General features: G+C 55.3%; 1 protein-coding gene and 15 non-coding genes across 16 annotated transcripts; 10 read left to right on the forward strand and 6 right to left on the reverse strand.

The window, feature by feature from the left end:
* Window positions 1–349: 349 nt before the first annotated feature.
* Window positions 350–422, reverse strand: TRNAM-CAU (transfer RNA methionine (anticodon CAU)). Its single transcript has one exon. It is a non-coding gene; the product is annotated as a tRNA-Met (tRNA).
* Window positions 423–556: 134 nt separating this feature from the next.
* Window positions 557–638, forward strand: TRNAS-GCU (transfer RNA serine (anticodon GCU)). The gene has a single exon. It is a non-coding gene; the product is annotated as a tRNA-Ser (tRNA).
* Window positions 639–2,043: 1,405 nt separating this feature from the next.
* TRNAP-AGG (transfer RNA proline (anticodon AGG)) lies at window positions 2,044–2,125 on the reverse strand. Its single transcript is given in 2 exon segments — window positions 2,044–2,079; window positions 2,090–2,125. It is a non-coding gene; the product is annotated as a tRNA-Pro (tRNA).
* A 1,705-nt stretch (window positions 2,126–3,830) lies between these two features.
* TRNAP-AGG (transfer RNA proline (anticodon AGG)) lies at window positions 3,831–3,902 on the forward strand. Its single transcript has one exon. It is a non-coding gene; the product is annotated as a tRNA-Pro (tRNA).
* Window positions 3,903–4,507: 605 nt separating this feature from the next.
* On the reverse strand, window positions 4,508–4,579 carry TRNAP-CGG (transfer RNA proline (anticodon CGG)). Its single transcript has one exon. It is a non-coding gene; the product is annotated as a tRNA-Pro (tRNA).
* A 1,133-nt stretch (window positions 4,580–5,712) lies between these two features.
* Window positions 5,713–5,784, forward strand: TRNAV-CAC (transfer RNA valine (anticodon CAC)). Its single transcript has one exon. It is a non-coding gene; the product is annotated as a tRNA-Val (tRNA).
* Window positions 5,785–6,618: 834 nt separating this feature from the next.
* On the reverse strand, window positions 6,619–6,694 carry TRNAA-UGC (transfer RNA alanine (anticodon UGC)). Its single transcript has one exon. It is a non-coding gene; the product is annotated as a tRNA-Ala (tRNA).
* Window positions 6,695–8,160: 1,466 nt separating this feature from the next.
* Window positions 8,161–8,232, forward strand: TRNAP-AGG (transfer RNA proline (anticodon AGG)). Its single transcript has one exon. It is a non-coding gene; the product is annotated as a tRNA-Pro (tRNA).
* Window positions 8,233–8,602: 370 nt separating this feature from the next.
* On the forward strand, window positions 8,603–8,674 carry TRNAA-UGC (transfer RNA alanine (anticodon UGC)). The gene has a single exon. It is a non-coding gene; the product is annotated as a tRNA-Ala (tRNA).
* Window positions 8,675–10,494: 1,820 nt separating this feature from the next.
* On the forward strand, window positions 10,495–10,576 carry TRNAS-GCU (transfer RNA serine (anticodon GCU)). The gene has a single exon. It is a non-coding gene; the product is annotated as a tRNA-Ser (tRNA).
* A 4,795-nt stretch (window positions 10,577–15,371) lies between these two features.
* Window positions 15,372–15,659, forward strand: LOC131560940 (feather beta keratin-like). Its single transcript, XM_058809963.1, has one exon. The coding sequence runs from the start codon at window positions 15,372–15,374 to the stop codon at window positions 15,657–15,659; it is 288 nt and encodes a 95-aa protein (XP_058665946.1).
* A 4,952-nt stretch (window positions 15,660–20,611) lies between these two features.
* TRNAA-CGC (transfer RNA alanine (anticodon CGC)) lies at window positions 20,612–20,683 on the forward strand. The gene has a single exon. It is a non-coding gene; the product is annotated as a tRNA-Ala (tRNA).
* Window positions 20,684–22,648: 1,965 nt separating this feature from the next.
* On the forward strand, window positions 22,649–22,721 carry TRNAT-AGU (transfer RNA threonine (anticodon AGU)). The gene has a single exon. It is a non-coding gene; the product is annotated as a tRNA-Thr (tRNA).
* Window positions 22,722–23,019: 298 nt separating this feature from the next.
* TRNAA-UGC (transfer RNA alanine (anticodon UGC)) lies at window positions 23,020–23,091 on the reverse strand. Its single transcript has one exon. It is a non-coding gene; the product is annotated as a tRNA-Ala (tRNA).
* A 370-nt stretch (window positions 23,092–23,461) lies between these two features.
* On the reverse strand, window positions 23,462–23,533 carry TRNAP-AGG (transfer RNA proline (anticodon AGG)). The gene has a single exon. It is a non-coding gene; the product is annotated as a tRNA-Pro (tRNA).
* A 126-nt stretch (window positions 23,534–23,659) lies between these two features.
* TRNAS-CGA (transfer RNA serine (anticodon CGA)) lies at window positions 23,660–23,741 on the forward strand. The gene has a single exon. It is a non-coding gene; the product is annotated as a tRNA-Ser (tRNA).
* Window positions 23,742–23,870: the final 129 nt, after the last annotated feature.

A 23,870-nucleotide genomic window follows, 5' to 3' on the forward strand; every position in this document is an offset into this window, starting at 1 on the left:
CGTTTATCTGTTGATGGAGAACCCGGGGCACCAGTAAAATCTCGATAAAGGTGGGATTCGAATCTACGCGTGGAGAGCGCAATGGATTAGCAATCCAGCACCTAAACCACTCGGCCGCTTCTTTAGGTCTTGCCCCTCCGTCCGCCCCCCACGTGTGGGAACCGCTCCTCCCACACCGCTCCTCCCACCGCCTTCGGCCTCCCCGTGCCCTTGAGGGCCCGGCCCCGTGGGAGCCGCCCGCCGCGGGGCCGTACGAAGGCGTCGGCAATGTCTGGGCCGGGCACACTGCGGAGCCACCTCGGGTGGTCACGGGGAAACAAAAAAAAGACCCCAGTAAACCGCAAAACGCTGCCCTCTCTGAGGCTCGAACTCAGGACCTTCAGATTATGAGACTGACGCGCTGCCGACTACGCTAAGAGGGCGTTGGAACGATTTCCTGTCGTCGGGCGTCCGGCGGGCGAACAGACGACGAGACCGGGACCGGCCCTGGGGCAGGGAGGGAAGTGGCTGCGGCGATAGGATCAGACCGGTAGGGGGCGACACAGTGCTGCCGGGAGACGAGGTGGCCGAGTGGTTAAGGCGATGGACTGCTAATCCATTGTGCTCTGCACGCGTGGGTTCGAATCCCATCCTCGTCGAGATTTTGCTGCCGCGCGGGGGGAACTGGGGACCTTCGGGGTGGGCTCGGATTCTTGCGGCACATGGGGACTCGGCGGGGGCGGGAGGGGAAATGGTACTAGCTAGTGCCTGGGCTACACTGGCATCTGCATCCTCTCCAGGATCAAAAGTCACCCGTGCCCTGGAGATTTTGGAAAGGGGATGGCAGAAGACATTGACGTAATGTTTAAAGGGCCAGCCGACGTCCTCATGTAGAGGGGCGGATAGTCTCCTATCCAAGACGCATGGAGAAGAAAGCACTTAGAAATCGTTACAAGAGCGATTACTGCCGAAAGTGGCTGTTGAGCAGTCAGGCTATAACCTTCTGAAACGTAGAGTGTAATAGGGAAGTAAACTGGGCCAAAGGAAGTGTGAAACCATGGATGGATACCCTGGATACTGCGGGGAGAGCAGGCAAAGAAGGTATAGGAGGGTTTTTCCCATCACAGTTGTTGTTAATTATGCCCATTCGTTGTAACTTGGGCAAAAAGCAGCAAAGAGGGCAAAAGACAGTGCAAATCTGATTCTGCACGTGGTGGGAGCCCAGAGGGGCAGAGGAAGGTGCCCTGGCCCCACACCATCCCTATCCCCCAGATGCTGGGTGTGGCTGTAGATGACTTACCTGGAGAGGCATCCAAACAGCTCCCTTCTCCCCACCCAGCGGGGATTAGCCCTCTCCTATGGCTCATCCTGGCCATTGGACATGTCTGGGCATCCTGGGAAGGTACCTGAGGTGCTGCCAGGTCGCTCCAGCCAAGTGTAGGAACCTGGAGGGTGGGCTGTGGGCTAGGCAGCCATGCCGAGGGAGACAGATCCTCCTTGCTGTTTGTGGGGCTTGCAGGCACCACAGGGCAGGGGCAGGTCCTGGGTGGGAGGGACACCTTGGTGAATTTTTATGTCCATTGGGGGACCCTGAAATAAGCTTTCAGTAAAAACGTGCACCCAAGCTGCTCTGAGTCAGTGTCATCATTGTGAGGGGCAAACGAGCAGTGGGGAAGCCCCAGCAGTGTCCCCAACTTGTGCCAGAGAGGAAAACCAGACTTCCAGGAGCCATTGGAAGTCGAATCCAGGATCTCCTGTTTACATGACAGATATGTTAAACAGCTGAGCTAGAGCCCCCACCTGCCCCACTGCCGGAGTGCCCCATGGCCACAGACACAGCCCTTCCCATGCCATCCCCATCCCGCTGCCAACTCAAAAATAGGGTCTCTCTGCAGGACCAATGTGTCGGGACTCCAGAGACAGGGCACAGCCCCATGTGACGCTCTGTATGCCACGCTACGTTCAAAGCCCTACACATGTCCCTGAGGGATAAAGGGCGATGGCCGGGTCCCGTCGGGCTCGGCACCGGCTAGGCGGGAGGAGGGCGATGATGCCCAAAAAGAAGGGCTCGTCCGGGATTTGAACCCGGGGTCTCTCGCACCCTAAGGCACCCTAAGCGAGAATCATACCCCTAGACCAACGAGCCGCGGCGCTCTCCCCCTCCCCCAAGGCCCGGCTGCCCCCCCCCCCCGCACACGGACCCCCTCTCCCCGCCTCCCGCACGGCTCCGACATCGCAGCCCCGACACAGGGCTGCGCCCGCCCCGCCAAGCGCCAAGCACCCCCACGCATCCCGCACACTCGCGCCCCGAACCGCCACCCGAACCGCCACCCGAACCGCACCGCTAAACCTCCGCACCCCGAAACGCGCCCCGAACCGCGCCCCGCCACAGCGCCCCGCCGCCCTCGCTGCTCCTCCCGCGCCGCGCCGCCGGCGCTGCGATGGCCGAGGGTTGAACGCGGTGCACTCGAAATCCAGCAGGGGCTCCCTGCGCAGGTTCCAATCCTGCTCACTGACATGGGTTTTACCCAAAGCCCTGACACCTCTCTCTATTGGGAGTCCCGGCAGGAGTTGATAGCGGGAGCGTCATGAAGAGCCACACGGCCCTAAGCCCTACCTTCTCTTCTCCCTCAGGCGGTATTCACGATTTGGATACTGGAGGTGGAGCATCCTGAAGATTCTGAGTGTATTACTCCTCAAAACCCTCTCCCACATCCTTGGAAGGACAGTGTACCCCCCTTCAGTGCTCTGGGTATGTGTTTTAGAGTGGAAGTGGTCCTGAATTCAACTGTTGCATGAATCTGCCTACACTATCCTCCTCCTTCTGAGCTGGTCCCCTCAGCATCGATTTTCACCCCAAGAGACGTCCTGAGCCCTGTGGGGAAGTTAAAAAATGCCTTCTATGCTCTGCAGCCTCCAGGCACGGTAGGGAAACAGCCACAAGATTTTTATACAACCTTGGGACACAGCACCAGGCCTTTCGTGGAGAGCTCTGGCAGCCTCACAACCATCAGAGAGGTGTTTGAGAAGGCACAAGGATGTGGAGAATGCTTAGGGGTTGATCTGAACTACATCTCTCTCCGCCAGCAGCATTTTGCCACCAGTCCTTTGGAGTCCATCTTTCCCACAGGGATGTACCCAGCTAACAAGGGTCACCCTCAGTGCTGGACATGGTGAGTGGCCAAAAGTAAGAGATATCTTGGAGTTAAACCCAGGTCGTCCTACACCCAAGGCAAGAATCACACCTCTAGATCAATGAACTAGGAGGTGCTCATTCTGTCCCCCACTCTACATCTTCCAGACCTTGTTGGGGGTTATGGGGTGCCAGGGCTGCGTGTGGCCTCGCACAGTGTGGGAGCAGGGAGGTGTCTCTTGCTGTAGCCACGAGATGCCAGATGCAGCACATGGGACTCACAGCCTCTGTTTCCTCCATCAGTGGCCCTCGGCGGCCCTTGCAGCAGTTGGAATGGCCGGTGCTTTGTTGTGGCACGTTTTGCTGTGGGGCATGGTGCAGAGGGGATGTGCTGTGAGCGGTGTTTGTGCTCAGTGTCAGCAATGGGCGTGTGTGCGTGTCAGGGCTGTGGGTGCATGGGGGCGCTGCGGTTTTGGGGCCAGGGGCTAAGGGGGGAGTGGAGCGAGCAGCGTGTTCGGTGTGCGGGCGGTGGCGTGTGTGAGGCGTGGAAGGGCTGTGCAGGGTTGTGCATGTGCGTGTGCGTGGTGTCGGTGTGCGGGCAGGGCGGCGAGGTGTGTGAGCGTGTGTGAGCGTGGAGCGCCGCGCTGTGAGCGGCAGCGGGGACGTGTGCGGGGTGCGCTGGGGCAGATCGGGAAGGGCGGGAGAGCTTAAGCCCTGCGGCTCGTTGGTCTAGGGGTATGATTCTCGCTTAGGGTGCGAGAGGTCCCGGGTTCAAATCCCGGACGAGCCCTTCTTTTTACACACCCAGCGCTGCGCCGACACCCGCGTGAGCCCCAGCACCCGTGCTCACGCCAGGAGACACCGGGAGCCCCGTGGGGAAGGGACTCGGGCTGCCTCCACTCTCTACGGCACCTGGCCAAGGAGGGACAACTCGCCACGCATTTCCTTGCTGCCCGCCTTGGGTTGCCGGCAGGCAATCCCAGCTGCCCCGTGCCCACAGGGAGCCGCAGGGATTTCTTGTGGGCCATCTGGGGCTCTCTGGGGGCCGTGTATGCGTATGCGGAGGGCTCTGGAGCGGCAAAAGGAGATGGAGATGCTGGGGGTTGATCCCTGGGCTTCTAGCATGCAAAGCAAGCGCTCTCCCACTGAGCTACATCCCCGTGCCACAGCAAGGGCAGTTGGCCAAGTCCCTTCGCCCCACTTTGCCCCGCATGGCTCCAAACCCGACTGTCACAGGCTGCACTCCACCTTTCCCAGTCCTGCGCCCCTGCTGGTTTAAGGATGTGCCCAGAGAAAACACTGTGCCCATCGCTGCTCTGCAGGCACTGCTTCCCTACCTCCATCCCCATCCCCCTGGCTCCACCACATCCCAAGGCGCGTAGGTACCCAAAAACAGGGCTCGTCCGGGATTTGAACCCGGGACCTCTCGCACCCGAAGCGAGAATCATACCCCTAGACCAACGAGCCAGATTAACACATTCTTGAGAAAACCCTCTTTTTAGTTCGAGAACTCACAGAACTGCCTGGTGTGAGATGGGACCTGTGGCAGCTCTGTTTGTCTCTGATCGATGGTCACCATGAAGAGTTCACCCTTGTTCTTCTCTGGCTGTGGAGATGTCATCTGGGCATATGTAGCAGGTTGCTCTGGAATGCCAGAGACTGGAATGGAGGAAACAAACAATGCTCTATTTCCAAACAATCAGTGTTAAATGAAGAAAATAGGTCACGCTGCTTTTGGTGTTGAATAAAGCTGAAACCAGCCTGACTCATCAACCTCAAATTTAAACATCCTGATAGTGAGTTGAAGAACAGTAGCTCTGGCAAAATATCTGGATAAAGGAACAAACAAGTAATATTACTGATAACTTTACTAAAACTGTTGAGCTGGCACAGCTGGCCTGGACATATGTGGCTTACAGTCCATGCTTTTATAGTATAGAAGTCCCATATTTGAATGGCAGGTTTTTTTGACAGATCATTTCTTAAGGGTATGTGTAGAGATTCCCCCCTGAGAGACACTCCTCAAGGTCACTCCCTAAGGCTGAGCCCAAGAGATTGGCCCCCAGTCATTGGCTGGTCTGGGTGAGAAACATGAAACTTTACTTATTAATTAGTTTTGGCAGCTTTAATATATTTGCTTTAATAAAATTGTATCAATATTCTTTCATAGTGCACTATATTGTAATAGTTGTTATAGCACCTATATTGTGTAGTAAATAATTCTGTTAAGATTTTTTTGTCTAATCATCGTAATAAAGAATATGTATTTGTGTAAGTATTAATTTTAATATTTATTTTTAATCCTGCAGGATAAAGCTGTATAAAATTTCTACTACATCTATACAATATTTTAGAGATAAATCACTCCAAAATCTGGGGCTAAGATTGGGTCCAGCCACACCTAGGCTCCTCTCTGAAAAGTTTAGAAAGCCAGGGGTTCCTCTCCACATTTCAAGATTCAGTGGGAATTTCTAAACTTCACCTGAAGCTCCCACTCTGCCGAGCACAGCATGGCTATGGGCTGTACCTGCCTGGTTTTAAAATGGGGGCCACAAGGAGCAGGGGGCTTGGCAGAACCCCCAGAGGTGACCACTCAGGCAGGGGATGTAGCTCAGTGGGAGAGCACTTGTTCCACATGTAAGAGGCCCTGGGTTCAACCCACAGCATCTCCAGCTTTTTTTTCCTTCCTCAAACCCACCTCCTCCACGGGCCAGTGATGATAAACTCGCATCTACCTTGGGAAGGGCTCCCCAAAGGTGAGTGATGCACCATGGTAGAGCTTCCCCCTGAGGCTGCGGTGGCAGCATGACCCCCAGTGCCCTGACAGCTACTTCCCAACGCAGGAGGGAACCAGCCCTGGCCATGGCTGAGCTGTGCCTGTGCCCATGGGCACTGGGTAACCCTCTTCTCCTGACAGTCATGGCACCTTTCCATCCCAGGGGTCACCCAGCTAGGGACGCTGCCTGTGCCCTCCATGCTGGGCAGTGCCTCCCCTCCCTTGTCCTGACACTGCAGAGGCCATGCCTGGCCACAGGTGCCCAAAAGAAGGGGTCATGCATGAGCTGAAGCTAGAGTCCACGAGCCCACCCAATGCAAGAGCACTGCCCCTTCCCTGTCCACTCTCTCAGTTCCCCTGGTGGCCCACCCCACCCAGCCATAGGTAAAACCTGTCACAGTGAGCAGGATTCAAACCTGCACAGGGAACCCCTATTGGATTTCAAGTCCAACACCTTCACACCTCAGCCATCACAGCCCCAGTGGTCTTGACTCAGCTGATGACAGCCAGGACAGCGCACTTTGCCTCAGGTTATGCCATCCCCCAGCCTGGTGTGGGGCTCTGCTCAGCCCCAGCACCCACACCTGGAGGGTTGGGAAAAGGGAACATGCAGGAATATTTACTAATGGCTGGGAAAAAATCCAGGTGTCTTGGCCACAAGACAGAAAGCACAGGGAAGCATCTCCAACGATGCCCAGAGATACAGCAGGTCTTGGAGGGGAAAAAGACATGGAGATGGTCCTGGGGGTTGATCCCAGGGCCTCTTGCATGCAAAGCAAGTGCTCTCCCACTGAGCTACATGCCCCTGTACAAGGCAGCAAGGGCAGGGAGATGACCTGGCTGAGTCCCCTCATCCCTGGGGTGCACACTGCCAGTCTTGGGGTGTCAATCCTGCCCACCCAGCCAGGAAGGAGCACCCAGCCCTCGGTGTCAGAGCCCTGGTTATGCCGCAGTCCCATGCGCCAGCCAAAGAAGTTAGGCGCCCAAAAGGTGGGCTCATCGAGGAGGTGAACCCAGGACCTCTCACACCTTAAGTGAGAATCATGCCCCAGATCTGTGCTCCCCAATTCTGGGAGTTGAGGAGGGTGCCTAATGTTGCCTTTTGCCCCTTGGCACAGCCTGGCGCAAGGAAATCATCTTACTATGCCCAGGAGGTGGGGCTGGCATTTGGAGGTCCATGGTACAAAACTTCTCTGAATCCAGTGGCCACAGGGGCAGGAGGACCATGAAGACAGCTGGGACCCTTGGACACCACCCTGCCCTTGCACAGGAGCATGTACCTCAGCGGGAGAGCGCTTACTTTGCATGCAGGAGGCCTTGGGATCAACCCCCAGCATCTCCATGTCCTTTTGCCTCTCCAGACTCCTCCCTGTTGGTTGTGGGGCTAGCAGAGCCCTCTACAGACCCCTGCCGAAAGCACTGGTGCTGCCTGCGGGCATGGCAGGCCCAAGAGTGCGGGGGACATCAGTGGTACACAGGGGGTGCCACACCCCATGCCAGCCCCTCGAGCTGCCCCACTCATCCTGCCCAGCCCCAAGCTGCAGTGACTGGGGGGGAACAACGGGAAGACCCCAGAGGGCTCTGCACCTCCAGAGAAAAACAGGACAGGCTCTGACCAAAACGACAATTCCTCTGGGAGTGAGACCCACATCTCCTCATACCTTAAGATGGAAACACACCCAAACCTGCCTTGTTGGGCACCTTGGCACCACTGCCCTGGGCTTGCGTGGGTCCCAGCTGGCCCATTGGTAAAAAAACGTAACCTCATCACCGGGAGGACTTCCCCTGAGCCCAGAGTGAGTGGTCCATGACTCCCTGCTCTACGATGCTACATATTCCTTGATAGGAGAAGTTAAGACGCCATTTATACCGGGAGGGTCGACTCCCATCTATGCAGGTAAAACCCATATCAGTGAGCAGGATTGGAACCTGCGCAGGGAGCCCCTGCTGGATTTCGAGTGCCACGCATTCAACCCTCGGCCATCGCAGCGCCGGCGGCGCGGCGCGGGAGGAGCAGTGAGGGCGGTGGGGGCAGCGGGGCGCGGTTCGGGGTGCGGAGGTTTAGCGGTGCGGTTCGGGTGGCGGTTCGGGGTGCGGGGGCTTATGGGCGCGGTTCGGGGCGCGGGTATGCGGGCTGCGTGGGGGTGCTTGGCGCTTGGCGGGGCGGGCGCAGCGCTGTGTCGGGGCTGCGGCGTCGGGGCCGTGCGGGAGGCGGGGCGGGCCCAGGGCCGGGCGGGGACAGGTGGGCCTTGCGGGAGAGGAAGCGCGCCGCGGCTCGTTGGTCTAGGGGTATGATTCTCGCTTAGGGTGCGAGAGGTCCCGGGTTCAAATCCCGGACGAGCCCTTCTTTTTACACACCCAGCCCCCACCCTCACCACACCTCAACTCACTGCAAGCACCCGGCCCTGGCATTCGCACTCCCCCCTCGCCACCTCCGCCCGCCCGCCCGCCCGCCCGACACTGCAGCCGCCCGACACTGCAGCCGCCCGACACAGGCCTGCCACGCCTCCACTCTGCCCCTTACCTGCCCTGCCTGCTCTGCGCCACACTTATTCGCCCTGCTCCAAGCCCCTCCCCAGCCCAATGACACCTAAGGCACCCGCACTGCCTGCCAACACCTGAAGGCCCTTTCCCCAGCTTGGGCGGCAGGGCAAGGCAGCAGACACAGGCATTTGCTCGGATGCAGGAGAACGCCGGGCCAGGTGCCCTGGCACGGGGATGTAGCTCAGCGGGAGAGCGCTTGCTTTGCGTGCAAGAGGCCCTGGGATCAACCCCCAGCATCTCCATCTCCTTTTGCCGCTCCAGAGCCCTCCGCATACGCATACACGGCCCCCAGAGAGCCCCAGATGGCCCACAAGAAATCCCTGCGACTGCCTGTGGGCACGGGGCAGCTGGGATTGCCTGCCGGCAACCCAAGGCGGGCAGCAAGGAAATGCGTGGCGAGTTGTCCCTCCTTGGCCAGGTGCCGTAGAGAGTGGAGGCAGCCCGAGTCCCTTCCCCACGGGGCTCACTGTGTCTCCTGGCATGACCATTGTCTTTGTGTGATGATTGGCGCTTAGGAGGAGCATTCAGAAAGGGAGATGAGACAGGCTGTCAGATCAGGGCAGTGTAGGGTGGCAGCTGGAACAGCTCTACCAGGGCAAGGCGAGGGGGCAGCATGTCCCTGTAGGGTCTGGGGATTGCCAAACCCAGCTGGTGGTGCTTATGGGATGTGTTGGTCTCCCTGTGCCAGGGCCGTGGGTCAGCACCAGGAGTGTTCCCAGCAGCTAAAAAAGATGGGGTTTGCAGCTGGGAAACCCCAAACCTGGGGCAGCATGTGGGCAGAGAAGTGAGCAGAGCATCAGGTGTTTTAAGGAGCAACCAGTGACAGGAGTGCCAGTGGGTGCCATGGCTCATCTGGTCAATGTGCTTGCCTTGTAAACAGGAGACCTTGGGTTCAGCTCCCAGTGGTACCTCAGCCGGAGGGACTATTTTTCCTCCCTGTCCCGAACCGGGTGCACTGCTGGGGGTCCTTGTCCTGCTCAGAGCGCTGTCAGCCCCCAGTTCTCTGTCCTGCCTGACTCTACTCTGGGAATAAAATGTTTCCTTCTGCTTCCTCTCCCTTCTCACCTCACACTGGAAAGCTGGGCTAAACTATTTCCAGAAACCAGGCAATTTGGGAAATAAGAGATACATTAGATGCTGTCTGGACCCCTCCCATCTTCCCTATTACTTTGCACAGCTGGTGTTGAATCATGTGGGAAAACCCTCTGGACACAGGTTGGGTGTGGGTGTCTAATGGAGATGTTTGGTGCAGGCGTTTTTGTGGCAACAATAAATGCCATGTTACTTTTTGCCACCCCATGGACACAGAAGGGAACAGGGAGAGGGGCAAATGAATCACAAACACTTGCTTGTCTCCCTGCCCTGCTGTGACAGGAGCTGCCAGGGCTCTGCCTGCACAGCCTTGCTCACCAAAGGACACCCTGAAGAACCAGCTCCAGTATTGCTGTATTGGGCAAACAAACAAACAAACAAACAAACCAACCAACAAACCCCCCCCAAAAAAACCAAAAAACAAAACAAAAGAAACAACCCCCTGTGGGGAATTTAGTTCAAGCATGGCTTAAAGAAAAAGGCCATGAAGCCATGCAATTGAGAGAAAAGTAAAAGGTAGTTGCGAAGCAGTCCCAAAAGCAGTTCCCAGTCTGACTTCTATAAACAATTAGACGCTCTCAGGCATCACTCTATAAACAATAAGGTTCTCAGACAGTCTTCCCATAATAAGTGTAACACCCTCTCTGGGAAAAGATGGCACCCTGGGAACAGATGTGGAAGTTTTGGGAACCTTTCATATCACAGTGGGAACACTGGTTTTGTTTTGTGTAAACAATTATCGGTATTGTAAAACAAAAGGAGTGGTTAGAGTTTTCTCTGTTAGCCTATCGTAAACCTGGATTTTGTAATATGCATGAAGTTAATTAACACTGTTATTTAAAGTGACTGATAGATCAATAAATCGGAGTTTGATGCATTATAGGATGGTCGTTCTCCCCTCACTTCAACACCCCTCCTCCCCACAAAATCTGCAAAACCAAATTTTGCTAAAAAGACGTCTGTATCAGAGGACGAGGTGGCCGAGTGGTTAAGGCGATGGACTGCTAATCCATTGTGCTCTGCACGCGTGGGTTCGAATCCCACCCTCGTCGGCTCTTCTGTGTGCTCTGTCCCTTAGATTGCTTTTATTGTGCAGCTTACCTCGTGCTCTCGGTGTTTTGCTCTGCTCTGTCAAAAGCGCGTTACATCTGCCCCTGGGCTGCTGCTGCCAGGGGCTGCACCTGCTCCTCGTGGCTCAGGGTGTGGTGTGGCCCTTCTGTGCAATGTGCCATGGCAGCAGGGTGCCTGAGCCCACCTGCCAGCTGCTCTCCTGCCATCCTGCTGCTGCCTCCTCTCCAGGAGCACTGAACTGTAGGCAGGGGAGGTCAGGACTGCCCATCCCTGGGCATCCTCAAGGATGCCAATGGGAGTCAAAAGCTGCCTCTGGCATGTCTCAGAAGAGCTTGTTCTGGAGAAGGCAGAGCTACTGTGCACTGGCAGCTCCCTCCTGTGCCTGGAGCAGTGCTCACAGTGGAGATTCCTGGAGACAGGACAGAGTGACCAATGGCAAGATGAAGAGGAAAGAGGTAAAACTGCTTCTGGAATCTCAGAAGCAGAGAGGAAAGCCTTGCATCCGGTAGTCTGTGCTTTGAGGCACCTGGGGAAGTGTATCGTGCCAGTCTTTCTAGTGCCTTCCCTTTCTCCCCTCTACTCCTCTCCACTGATGAGCATGTGGCCGAGCAATTCCATGGCTTCAAGACAAGGTGAGGATGCTCAGGCTTAGCTGCCCACACCTTTTTTACCGTCACTGTGGCTACATTTCCTTCCCATGCCTTGGGGAGATTTCTCTGGGGACGAGTGAGAAGCTGCTTCCCTCTATCAGTGTCTCCTGAGCCAGAAACCATGACCAAACTGGGGGGAAACACCGGCCCCATCCCATTCCACTGCCATGAGATGCTGTGCTGTTTGGCCAGGTCTGCCACCCTAGGAAGGGGGAGATGTTGCTGCCTGGACAGCCAGGTGCCCTGCAAGGGATCTGTGTGAGATTTCCTGGGAAAAATGCATGAGTTTGGGTCCAGCCCTGCAGAGAGACCAACCTGCAGTTGGAGATGATGAAATGGGCTGGGGTGGTGGGTGCAGAGGTACAGCAGTGCATGGCAGGGGGACTGCTGTCACAGGATAGGGCTGGGGACTTGCAGAGCACAGGCAGCCAGGAGAGGACCCCTACTGATTCTATTGGGACACCCTTCAACCCTGCCCTGGCACACACATGTCCCTGTCCTGGTGAGTGGTGACGAGTCCTCCTGAAGGGAATGTGCCACTCTCAGTGGTGCTGTGGGGTATCAGCCCACTCTGGGAGCTGGAAATTACAGGGATCCTTTGGCATGGAACTGGATCATCTGCAGCCTTGGGACAGCGCCTGGCAGCCGGAGCCTGTCTCTCCCCAGTGGCACCCGCTGGGCTCCCTGGGCTGCACAGAGTGGCCCTGGAGCACCCCGAGTCTGCTTTGGCAAGGACACAGGCAGCCAGGATGCTCTGTGCCTGGGTCTGGCTGTATCAGGATTCTGCCTTCTGGCACTGGCGTGTCCCACTCATCCATCAGCCATTGGGGAGTGGTCCGTGACTGTCCTGCTGCCAGGAGGCAAGCCCTGGGTGAGCACCCTGCATGCAGACATTCCTTGGAGATGGGATGCTGTAGGTCTGTTGCTGCTCCAAGATGTGCCCCTGCCTTTAGCTTTCAGGAGAAATTTTAGGACAGGGGTAAGCTCCCGCCCTCCAGCCAGTCTCGGACACATCCAGCCCTTGGGTCATTGGAAATCAAAATGCAAAGTGCAGCTGGGACTGGTGATAGGAAGGGAAACACATGGATTATTGATCCTGGGCCATGTTTTTTGTGTCCTTACTTGCAGGAAGGGGCAGGGCTGAGGTGGCCACACATCCTGGATCCATGCTGAAGTTAAGGAAATGGATCCAACATGTTTTGTTTGATGAAATTTTCTCAGGTTTGAGGTTCATCCAGAGAAAGTCACATCTCAAGCAGTAAGTGCTCATTCCCTGAAATGAATACAGATTGGAAATTCAGTCTTTGTTTTTCTCCCAAATATCTGCCCTTTCCCCATCTGTTTTCGTTTATAAAAATTCAGTCACTACACAGATCAGATTATTTTATCTTCCTAACATGTGCCTTTTGTTTCCCCTGCTGTCTTTTCTGGAAAAAGGACTTATTTCAGTCCACAGATCAGCTCACATTCGACAACATTTCCCCTCTGAGTGCCACATTGCATTTATCCCAAGCATCACTGCATCTATGGATATTATTCTCGGGCATGATGGTCCAGTGTGAGCAGAATTTCAAGTGCTTAAACTGTATTTCAAAACTGAAACACACAGTGAGGCTGCAGTTCTGAATATCCCACCCTGTGCCTGGAAGCGTGGAAGGGAGTCACCCAGGAAGGGCTGATTTCCTGAGAAAATGGGAGTGCACAGAGACATAGAACAGAAAAAAAAAAAAAAAAAGAAAAAACCAAACAAACCAGATTGGTAGAAGAAGGGTTTAATTCTCAAGCTGTGGGTCCAAGATGCACTTGTGGCATCAATTTATTATTCAAGAGTGGAGAAAAAAGCAGCACAGTAAAGCTTAAACTTTAACCTCATCTTTTCCTGCTTCCCAAGTCGCAATTTAGGAGATTATGAATGATGAACACACAGCGTCCTGCCTTACTCCAGGTGCCGCCAGGTTGCTTCTCCCTGAAGCCCATGTCCTCTGCTGAACCTCAGAAGATGTGATTCCCTTTTTCCCCTTCCAGAATGACGTTAAAAAATAGCTGAGTTCGGCCTCAGAACCTTGGAAAGGCTATTTTGCCCTTACAGGCAAGCAGAGAAGTCACTAGGGACCATTCAGTGAGATCCATTGTGGCCAAGTCATCTCAAGAACTCAAATGATCCCCCAAACCCCACAAGGCACATCTTTAACAAGATGCTCACAGCCCCACACACACATAGTACACGTCTCCCAGTTCTGCCAGGGTTTATTCCAGGGCAAGAGATGTTTGTGCTGTCAGTTGGGCTCTGCTTGTGTGAAATGAAAAGCCAGTTTCAGACTTTCCTTGCCTCTAGAGCTCATGATGGCTCATCATGGTCCTGCTTGGGTCCACATCAGCAATTCCCTCTCCCCACTGTGAGGCTGATTCATGTTTAAGTGCAGGTTGAGATGTTTGGGATGTTTAATAGCTAACAGGCTTACAGCAGATCCCAGATCCCCAGTGTCACACCAGAGCCTGTAATTACTGTAATTAACCCTGTCTTGACAATGTCACCCCATCACAAGGAAGGACACCTGTGACCTTCTGGCTCACTGCTACCACCCTATCCAAAGAGTGGGATGGAAGGGCTCTTGGAAGTCAGTTCCCTGCACAAAATCAGCCAGTTTAGGTATGTGTCATCTGTGTGGCTGGACTTCAGAGCCTCACTTTGCTTTTAAAATCTGATGTGCCTTCCAAGTATGACTTATACCCCAGGTGTGAGGAATAATAACAAAAAAAAAAACAAAAAACAAACAAACCACCCCAAACAACAACAACAACAACAAAAACCAACAACAACAAAAAAAAACACAACCCCCCCCCCCCACACACACACACAAAAAAAAAAAAGCAGAAAAATCCTCTAAGTGCATCCAAACCCATAACAAATTGCTCACGCTGGGCTAGGTCAGTTCCCTGTGTCCACATCACTCATATCCTCACTCCTTCAGTCCTGCAGCCCCTCAGCTTTCCTGCCCTCCATGAAACTCCTGGCACAGGATTTCACTCCAAATGGATGTTCCTTCCTCCATTCAGTTTACATCCTTGATCTCACCTCAGGTGCATGAGAGAGCTGAATTGGTTGTGCTGAGAGGAAGGTGGGGATATGTCTGCTCTAAATTCTGTTGAAACACTCTCCTGCCTGGTGGCATAAAGACCTAAAATGTCCCTTGGCCTTAGGAAGGAAGGTAATTAATGCCTGTAGCCCAAATCATTTCAATCTTACTCAGTATTACATGGAAGCAAAACATGAGAGATGAAAGAGGGAACTGTTTAATCAGTCAGGGGAGCTTTCCAGGAGAAAACTGCTGGTTGTTGGGGAATTTCAGGCTGAAGGCACACACCCACTCCCCTGGGGGGTTGGGCCACCCTATAAAATTGTGGGGACAGTGCTTGGCCCCACCACCTGCTCCAGCTGCCACCACTGCCACCTCCATCTGGGTAAGTCGAGACAGGCTCCATCCCTTTCCCCACCCCTGCCTCTTCCCTTCCAGCTACACAGGACATAAGGGAAGGGTGTATTTCTGCCCTAAAATGAAGACTGCAAGGGGTTGCAGGATGCAGAGCTTATAGGGTCTGCAACCACATAATCAGTTGCATCCTGCATGATTTTCCTTGCTGAAGCAGAGAAACAAATTAGAACAGGACATGCCTGAGTTGCAGGGATTAATGTGTCCCTGTTTATGGATGAGCATCAAATGTCCCTTATATTTTGGGATGGAATGGTTCAGTTCATGTTGTGTTGATTTAAGTGGGTTTTGCTTCAACCACGCGCATCTTGTGACCACTTTGCTTGCCAAAGGCTCCCCATCAGCTCGGAGCAGGAGTAGGTCTGCTCTGTGGTCCCAGAACCTGGTGCCTCCAACTTTCCCAGACCAACCTGCAGCTCAGACAAAATTCCCCTCATTCTCCTGAGTGGTTTATGGGGCAAGGTGGGGGGAAGCTTTCTTTTGGTGTTTCTAAACCATCCAAACTCACCCTGTAGCTTGCTTTTTCATGCCTCTTATTATGGGAGGCATTGAGTGAGGGCTCAGCAAGGACAGACCGGCCTCTGCCTTGTTTTTACATCCAGCTCTGGCTTTCAGGTGCACATCCTTGCTGAGCCATGTCCTGCTACGACCTGTGCCTGCCCTCCTCCTGCGGTCCCCGGCCCTTGGCCACCAGCTGCACCCAGCCCTGCTTCCGCCGCTGCAGGGACTCCACCGCCTTCATCCAGCCGCCCACGGTCGTGGTCACGCTGCCCGGGCCCATTCTCAGCTCCTTCCCGCAGAACACCACGGTGGGCTCCACGGCGTCGGCGGCGGTCGGGAGCTACCTGCGCTGCTGCGGCATCCCTGTGGGCTCCTGGGGGCCGGGCAGGGCAGGACTGCTGTGCCTGGGCACCGGGCTGTAGGGTGTCCCCAGCGGGCTGCTCCTCCTGCCCGTGCCAGCAGTGTGGTCAGGAAAGGAAAGCAAAGCACACGACCAAGACTAGGGGAGAGGACTAAGGAGATTCCCCTGGGTTTCCCAGCAGTTGCCCCAGGAGGATGGTAGCCATGCAAGCTTGTCACTCCAGACCGTAGCTCTGTACACCTTTATCTCACTAAGTCTTTATATTTCCATATTCTACACAGCATTTGCTGCTGGCTGGTCAATAAATGCTTCTAGCAGGTTGTAGATGGCAGATGATAATCATGGGGTGGTGGGACAAGGGGACACCTCTTGTAGAGATCAGCTTGTCCCAGAGTGGGGTTTATCCATTTCTTTACTGGGCACTGGAAGCGCACTTTGTACTCTGAACTGGTTGACTCTCCTTCTCATTAAAGACTTGCTACATCATAGCCTGAGTCTTCGGTTGTTCCTTGTTCAGGAGCCTGAAGGGGTGACCTCCTCTGGAGGCAGCTGGGGAGGTTTGGTTTTTACATGAAATGAGGGTTTCTGCTACCCAGTTCTTTCTTCCCTGTGCTGACAGACGTGTGTGGTTTGCTGGAACCAGTCCCAAGGCAACTTTCTTATCCTGGAAACCTCTCCTCCTGCCCCATAGCAAGCACCTGCTAAGGGAGGAATTCCTGCAAGAGCACACTTTATTGCCTGTTCCTCAAGGAGCTGGGAATGTGAAGGTTTGACATTTCAAAATCGCAATTACCCTGCATTTTGCAGTGATATTTTGTGGGGCTGAGCTAAGGAGGCGGGCATGGAGTCAGGGAAAAAAAGGCAGAAGTGGGATTTTTGGCAGATGGGCTTCTTTGGATGGGCATTCTATGCCAAGCTCACATAGTGTTTAATGGGTGACAGTGAAGAGTGAAAAAGAAGAGACAATAATTACTTGATGGAGAGGGGACACTAAAGTCCCTGGAAGATGTTAGGAATTGAGTAAAGCCTCTTTTTAAGATGCCATGGATCATGAGGCAGAACCTTTTCAGCTGATGGAAGAAGGAATAGGACTATGTGCATAAAGTTTGTGAGCATTCATAATGAGGGATTATGCTGAGCTTGAAAGCCTATTGGTCATCAAAAGCCTTTGACCAAGCTCAACTGGTTTTAATGCCCAGGAGACCTTTGCTGAGGTGCTCCTAATTTGGAGAAAATTTGCATGGCAATTTCTCATCAGCCAGTGCACCAGGAGAAGGGAGGTGTCCTTCTTCCAAGGACTGCTCAATATTTTTATCCCAGCCTGGCAATTGTCTGCAGAGATAGGATGCAAAATTTTGAATTAAAAATTACAAAAAGCTTTGAAATTCCAGCAGAAGTTTTGTTGGGAAGCTGTGGGTCTCTGGGCCTTGTACAGCTGCCTTCCTCAAACCCGCTGGACCGAATAGTCCAGGAGGGAGCAGGTGGACAGAATAATCACATTTTTTATGTAGCTTTTCACTGAATGACTCCACTGGTGAGGTTGTACAGATTTTAATTTGTGTGTTTTTTGGGGTTTTTTTTTCTGAAAATCCAATGTTTACAAAAATCTAAATAGCTCCTCGATTTGACTTGAAAATTGTGGTGTCTTAGTGTAGACAGGTGGGGAAATGAGGACCTCGGTGCCTTTCAGTGCTGCCTATCCTGAGGGTCAGGGGACTCTGTCTCCCATGGGAGCTGTGACTCCAGCTGGGAGCTGTGCCTCCTTGGCTTCCAGCTCAAGAGCAGTCCTGAATTCACCATATTCCCCCCTGCCCCCCAGGCCAGCCCTTGACCCAGGCAGGACCCCCCAGACCTGCTGATCAGGCCCTAAATACAGGTTTCTCTAGAGGCACTGCAGCCAAAGGCTCCAGTGAGACACACAGAGCTACATAACAAGAAGAGGATGAAAAATATTGCTTAGCAGGTGGAGGCACATGGAGGGAAATAGCTGGGTCCTGGGATTTGGTCCCAGCATTGCCTACCTAAAGCATTCAAAAGCAGCAGAAGCATTTTTGAGAAGAGCCTGGAGTATGGCCCAGGTGCCACCCTCTGGCCATGCCTGTTGAGATTTATGCCTCCCACTTCCCATCTTCTCTCGCTGCTGTCTTCAAATCATCTCTTTGCCCACTTCCCATCTTCTCTCGGCTGCTTCATGATCTTGGAGGAAACCTTCTCCCTGTGGTTGTTTAGTATCCTCAGGTTCCTGAAGAACAGGTACCTTTCCAACTTGGGAGTGGATGAGGTAGGAAGGAGAGGGTAAGTCATGGTTTAGAGGACAAGTCATGGTTTGAGAGAGCTGTTGTGGAAAAGGGGAGATTGCTGTGAACAGCAAGTGAGTGGGACCATTCGTAATGGAGACTTTGCCTGTGGAGGGTCAGGCTGGATTAGGAAAAGGTTCTTCCCCCAGTGGGTGGTGGGGCACTGACCAGGCTCCCCAGGGAATGGGCACAGCTCCAAGGCTGCCAGAGCTCCAGGAGCACTTGGACAACCCTTTCAGGGACAGGTTGGGATGGTTGGGGTGTCTGTGCAGAGCCAGGTGTTGGACTTTGATAATCTTTATGGGTTCCTTCAATTCAGGATATTCTATGACACTATGGAAGTCCCAGGCAGCATGCTGCTGGTGGTAGGTCTGGGATTGGTGGTGGCTAGATTATTGGTGGGTCAAGACAGCGCATCAATCTGCAGCTTCTCTGGTGAGAAGGCAGAAATTGTGGTGCGTCACAGCAGTGGGAGAGGATGAAAAGACAGATCCACCACCTGTGCCTTTACTGGGTTGCCAAAGGTGTATTCCAGACAGGCACTGGGGCACTGGGCTGAGGGCAATGCTGGAGGGTGAGCTGCATCAACAGGCAGCATCCTTCATCCTCCTCACTAGGGCAAGGACTGCTGGCCAGAGTACTTTGGGATACACCTGGAGCCAGCCAGGTGAGAGAGAACCCCTGGAGCTGGGAACCTGCAGGCACGGCAAGCAGAGAGATGGGACTTGTCCCATCCAGTCCCTGGATGTATACAAGGCCAGGCCGGATGGAGTTTGGGGCAACCTTCCAGATTGAGGAAGGGGAAAGAAAGTGGCTGCATGGCCAGGATAAGAGAGAGGAGAGGGCACCACTGAGGATATCCCACCCCAGACACCCATGGATCAAGCACAAGGCAGGGACTCAGGGTGCCCTCCCTGCCACACCTGGGAAGCCAGACAGGCAGTGGCTCTGCCAATGGCTCCAGTTCTTCCCCAGGGCTGGAGATCCAATAAAATTGGAAAATAACAGCCTACCCACACGTGAGTCAAGGGGGAAGAAGCAAACAAATTAAAAGGCACAGGCATGCAGGTCTGGTCCTCCTGGTGCTCCCTGTGGTAATGGGGCTCACAAGACTTGAGTATTGCAGCCCTGTTGGCTCTACCAGCACTGTGTCACCCTGAGCCCACATCACCAGCAGACATCGCTCCTGGCTATCCTACAGCCTCCTCTACTCTGAGTTTTTGCTGTGGAGAGCAGCCCTCAGGGAAAGACTGGGATGAGCACAGTGAAAGTGGAGCCCAGATCCCAACGGTTTGCAGGGTCCTGGGAGGGAATCTAAGTTTTAAACTCAAGAATTGTTTGATAAAACATTGCAGGGCTGTTAATTCGCGTTTGCTGAGAGGCGTCTGCATACCTCCCAAAGAGGAGAAGCGTGCTGTAGTTATTGCTGTGTGGGGTAGCTCCTGTCAGCATTGGTTATGTGGGGTTGAAGGAGATGTGTCTGTGGGGGGTTATGAGTTTACGAGACCTGGAAATCATGGGGTGCAGCGTTTCCCTTTCCTGCTCTCCTCCACCCTTCTGGGATATGAAAGGCTGTGGCTGAACCAACTTCCCAGTTCCCCTCAGTTAGCTCAGGAGGTTTGGATGGGGAGAATGTCTGCTCTAGCACAGCCATGTGTTACAATAGACATTGGAGGCTTGCTGCAGTCTGCAAATCATCTCTTTGCACTGTTCTTCCTGTGTGAAGGGGGGTCCCTAGCAGCTGGGGCTCCTGCAGCAGCTCATCTTCCCACCCCAGCACAGCTACAGGCAACTCAGCCCTCAGGAACTGTGTAGTAGAAAATTCCCCATGTCCCGCCCTGGAACTGTGCCCCCATGGCACCCGTAGGAGCACCAGCACCCTGCTGACCCCCATGGGAGCTGGGAAAAAAAACAATCAGTTACCCAACAGTCACAGCTCTTGTCCCTCAGGAGCACACCAAAGCCACTCTGGGTCTCTGGGGCTGTGATGTGGATTGGAACAGGGCTGGTCCCACATCCTGGCTTGGCCAATTCCCACAGGCAGTATGAAGCTTCAAGGGTCGGCAGGCAGAGGCTACCAAAGCAGGGGATGTAGCTCAGCAGGAGAGTGCTTGCTGTGCATGCAAGAGACCTGGGGATCAACCCCCAGCATCTCCATGTCCTTTTGCCTCTCCGGACTCCTCCATGCTGGATGCAGGGCCACCGGAGTCCCTTCAAAAGGCCCTCGGGTTTCCTCCTGGCATGGCTGCCCTGGAAATTCCTCCTCAATTTCCGTGGCTGTGCTGGGAAAAACACAGCCTCAGCTGTACGCTGAAATACAAACTGTAGGGCAGGGGAGGCAAAAGGGGTGCAGCACTCCAGATTGTTGGTGTAGGGATAGATGTCTTGCACTTTTGCAAGAATTCCTGAGTTCAACTCCTGGATAAACCCTCCTTTGGATACAACCCCTCCTTTTTGGGGGAAACCCCTCCTTTGGATAAAGCCCTGGCTTTGGAGACACACCTTTGTTAGATCAGCTCTTCCTGTGGGACTGCATGCCTGCTGCTCTTTGCTGACCAGATGTGGGATGATCAGTCCTCGCATTTCCCAGCTCCCGGCAGACAACATCCCGCGGGGTGGCTGTAGCTCCTCCCCTTCAGCCAACTGTACTTTTGGCACATAAAAACCCAATTCCTACAGTAACATGAGAACGTGCCCCCCAGAAAACCAGCCGGGAGGGGATGTAGCTCAGTGGGAGAGCGCTTGCTTCGCATGTAAGAGGCCCTGGGTTCAATCCCCAGCATCTCCAGTTGCTGCGGGTTTTTTTTTTCTCTTCCTCCACGAGGCGGCGAGGACGAACTCCTTTTACATCAGGTTTCCCCAAAGGCGATTCCCTGCACTATGGCTGTGCCGCCCACCCACGGCCGAAATGGCAGCACGGACCCCACGCTCTGCCGTCCCCCACTGCCCCGATAGCCCCTTCCCCACTCAGGAGACGACCAATCCCGACGACGGCTGGGCTGTGTCAAGCCCCCCGTGTCCCCTGTGCAAGGCAGATTGGCCCCACGCGTGCCCAGAATCCAGCGACGAGTGCCCAAATAAAAAGGGGGGCTCCATGGGGATTTCAACCCGGGATCTCTCGCACCCTAAGCGAGAATCATACCCCCAGACCAACGAGCCAGAGCCCTGAGAGTATACCGCACTCCCACTTTGGCCAGGACACCCCAGACATCTCCCTGCTGTCCGGCAGATGATGGCCAAGGGGTGAACGCGCTGCACTTGAAATCTAGCAGGGATTCCCTGCGCAGGCTCCAAGCCTGCTCACCGCCATGGGTTTTACCCAATGCCCAGATACCCACTCCGAGAGCGTTCGGGTGCCCTCGCTGGGGTTCCCGGTAGAAGCTGATATGAGAAGGTCATTGGCATCCAGCGCAGCCCCGCTCCTCTCTCGGGAGCAGCCAAATGCTCCAGGCAGGGGTTGTGATGCCCCGGGGCAGTGACACACCCGGGATTCTCCAGGTTTTGCAGACCCGGGAGAGGTGAGTAAAAAGATACTGAGGGGAGTGGTGTGGGAAGGTGGAACAGTTTCCCATCTTGCTGAGTGGATGTCCCCTCACCACCCTGTCCCACATCTCTGGGAGAGCAGTGCACCCCACCTCGTTGGTCCAGCTCCCAGAAGAGGTTTTTGGCACCACTAGCCCTCCTTCCCAGCTGCTCCTCCCAGCACCGATGTACACCTCTAGAGGCATCCCAAGACTTGTGGAGAAGGAAAACAAAGTGCTCCAGTGCCCTGTGGCCTCTGGGCAGGGTAGGGAAAGAGTCTTGGGCATTTCCACACAGGCTGGTGGTGCCAGGAGGCAGCGCCAGGCCTTTCCTAGGGAACTCTGGCAGCCCTGCATCCAGCAGAGAGGGGTCTGGGGAGGCAAAAGGACATGAAGGTGCTGGGGGTGGATTTCAAGGCCTCTTGCAGGCAAAGAAAGTGCTCTACCACTGAGCTACACCCTTTGGGCAAGAGCAGGGAGGGGGCCCTGGGATGCCCATGCTGGAGTGGGGAAACATTGGTTTGGGGTCCCCATCCTGGGCTTATCATCTTGAGCTGATTTATGGATCCAGACGTCAGAGACTTTGCCAGGGGAAACCTGCAGTTGTGCCAGGGACGAAACCATGTGGTGACTGGACGGGAGTGGAGTGTGCAAGGAGACATGTGGGGCCCTCATTGGATCACCCGGAGCTGCCCAAGGAAGCAGCCAGGGCTGCGTGTGGCCTCGCACAGTGTGGGAGCAGGGAGGTGTCTCTTGCTGTAGCCACGAGATGCCAGATGCAGCACATGGGACTCGCAGCCTCTGTTTCCTCCATCAGTGGCCCTCGGCGGCCCTTGCAGCAGTTGGAATGGCCGGTGCTTTGTTGTGGCACGTTTTGCTGTGGGGCATGGTGCAGAGGGGATGTGCTGTGAGCGGTGTTTGTGCTCAGTGTCAGCAATGGGCGTGTGTGCGTGTCAGGGCTGTGGATGCATGGGGGCGCTGCGGTTTTGGGGCCAGGGGCTAAGGGGGGAGTGGAGCGAGCAGCGTGTTCGGTGTGCGGGCGGTGGCGTGTGTGAGGCGTGGAAGGGCTGTGCAGGGTTGTGCATGTGCGTGTGCGTGGTGTCGGTGTGCGGGCAGGGCGGCGAGGTGTGTGAGCGTGTGTGAGCGTGGAGCGCCGCGCTGTGAGCGGCAGCGGGGACGTGTGCGGGGTGCGCTGGGGCAGATCGGGAGGGGCGGGAGAGCTTGAGCCCTGCGGCTCGTTGGTCTAGGGGTATGATTCTCGCTTAGTGGTGCGAGAGGTCCCGGGTTCAAATCCCGGACGAGCCCTTCTTTTTACACACCCAGCGCTGCGCCGACACCCGCGTGAGCCCCGGCACCCGTGCTCACGCCAGGAGACACCGGGAGCCCCGTGGGGAAGGGACTCGGGCTGCCTCCACTCTCTACGGCACCTGGCCAAGGAGGGACAACTCGCCACGCATTTCCTTGCTGCCCGCCTTGGGTTGCCGGCAGGCAATCCCAGCTGCCCCGTGCCCACAGGCAGTCGCAGGGATTTCTTGTGGGCCATCTGGGGCTCTCTGGGGGCCGTGTATGCGTATGCGGAGGGCTCTGGAGCGGCAAAAGGAGATGGAGATGCTGGGGGTTGATCCCAGGGCCTCTTGCATGCAAAGCAAGCGCTCTCCCGCTGAGCTACATCCCCGTGCCAGGGCACCTGGCCCGGCGTTCTCCTGCATCCGAGCAAATGCCTGTGTCTGCTGCCTTGCCCTGCCGCCCAAGCTGGGGAAAGGGCCTTCAGGTGTTGGCAGGCAGTGCGGGTGCCTTAGGTGTCATTGGGCTGGGGAGGGGCTTGGAGCAGGGCGAATAAGTGTGGCGCAGAGCAGGCAGGGCAGGTAAGGGGCAGAGTGGAGGCGTGGCAGGCCTGTGTCGGGCGGCTGCAGTGTCGGGCGGCTGCAGTGTCGGGCGGGCGGGCGGGCGGGCGGAGGTGGCGAGGGGGGAGTGCGAATGCCAGGGCCGGGTGCTTGCAGTGAGTTGAGGTGTGGTGAGGGTGGGGGCTGGGTGTGTAAAAAGAAGGGCTCGTCCGGGATTTGAACCCGCGACCTCTCGCACCCTAAGCGAGAATCATACCCCTAGACCAACGAGCCGCGGCGCGATGCAGGCCCTGCTTCGCCCACGTGGCTCGGGACACCCGGACATTTCCGCCCTTCCCGGCAGGACGGAGCGCCGTGCAGCCCGGGGGGATCGCGCCCCCCGCCGCACGCGGGACCGCCGCTGTGATGGCCGAGAGGTGAAGGCGTTGGACTCGAAATCCAATAGGGACTCCCTGCGCAGGTTCGAATCCTGCTCACAGCGATGGATTTTAGCCGGTGTTCGTAGTGCACATGTCCTGCGTGGAGTGGCCCCCCTGTGGTTAATAGCGGTCATGTTGCAGTGATTTGTCTGTAGCTCGTGGTAACTAGAGCAATCTTGCTGATTGCAGCA

Source organism: Ammospiza caudacuta, chromosome 8, assembly GCF_027887145.1.
Source record: "Ammospiza caudacuta isolate bAmmCau1 chromosome 8, bAmmCau1.pri, whole genome shotgun sequence".
Taxonomy (NCBI): domain Eukaryota; kingdom Metazoa; phylum Chordata; class Aves; order Passeriformes; family Passerellidae; genus Ammospiza; species Ammospiza caudacuta.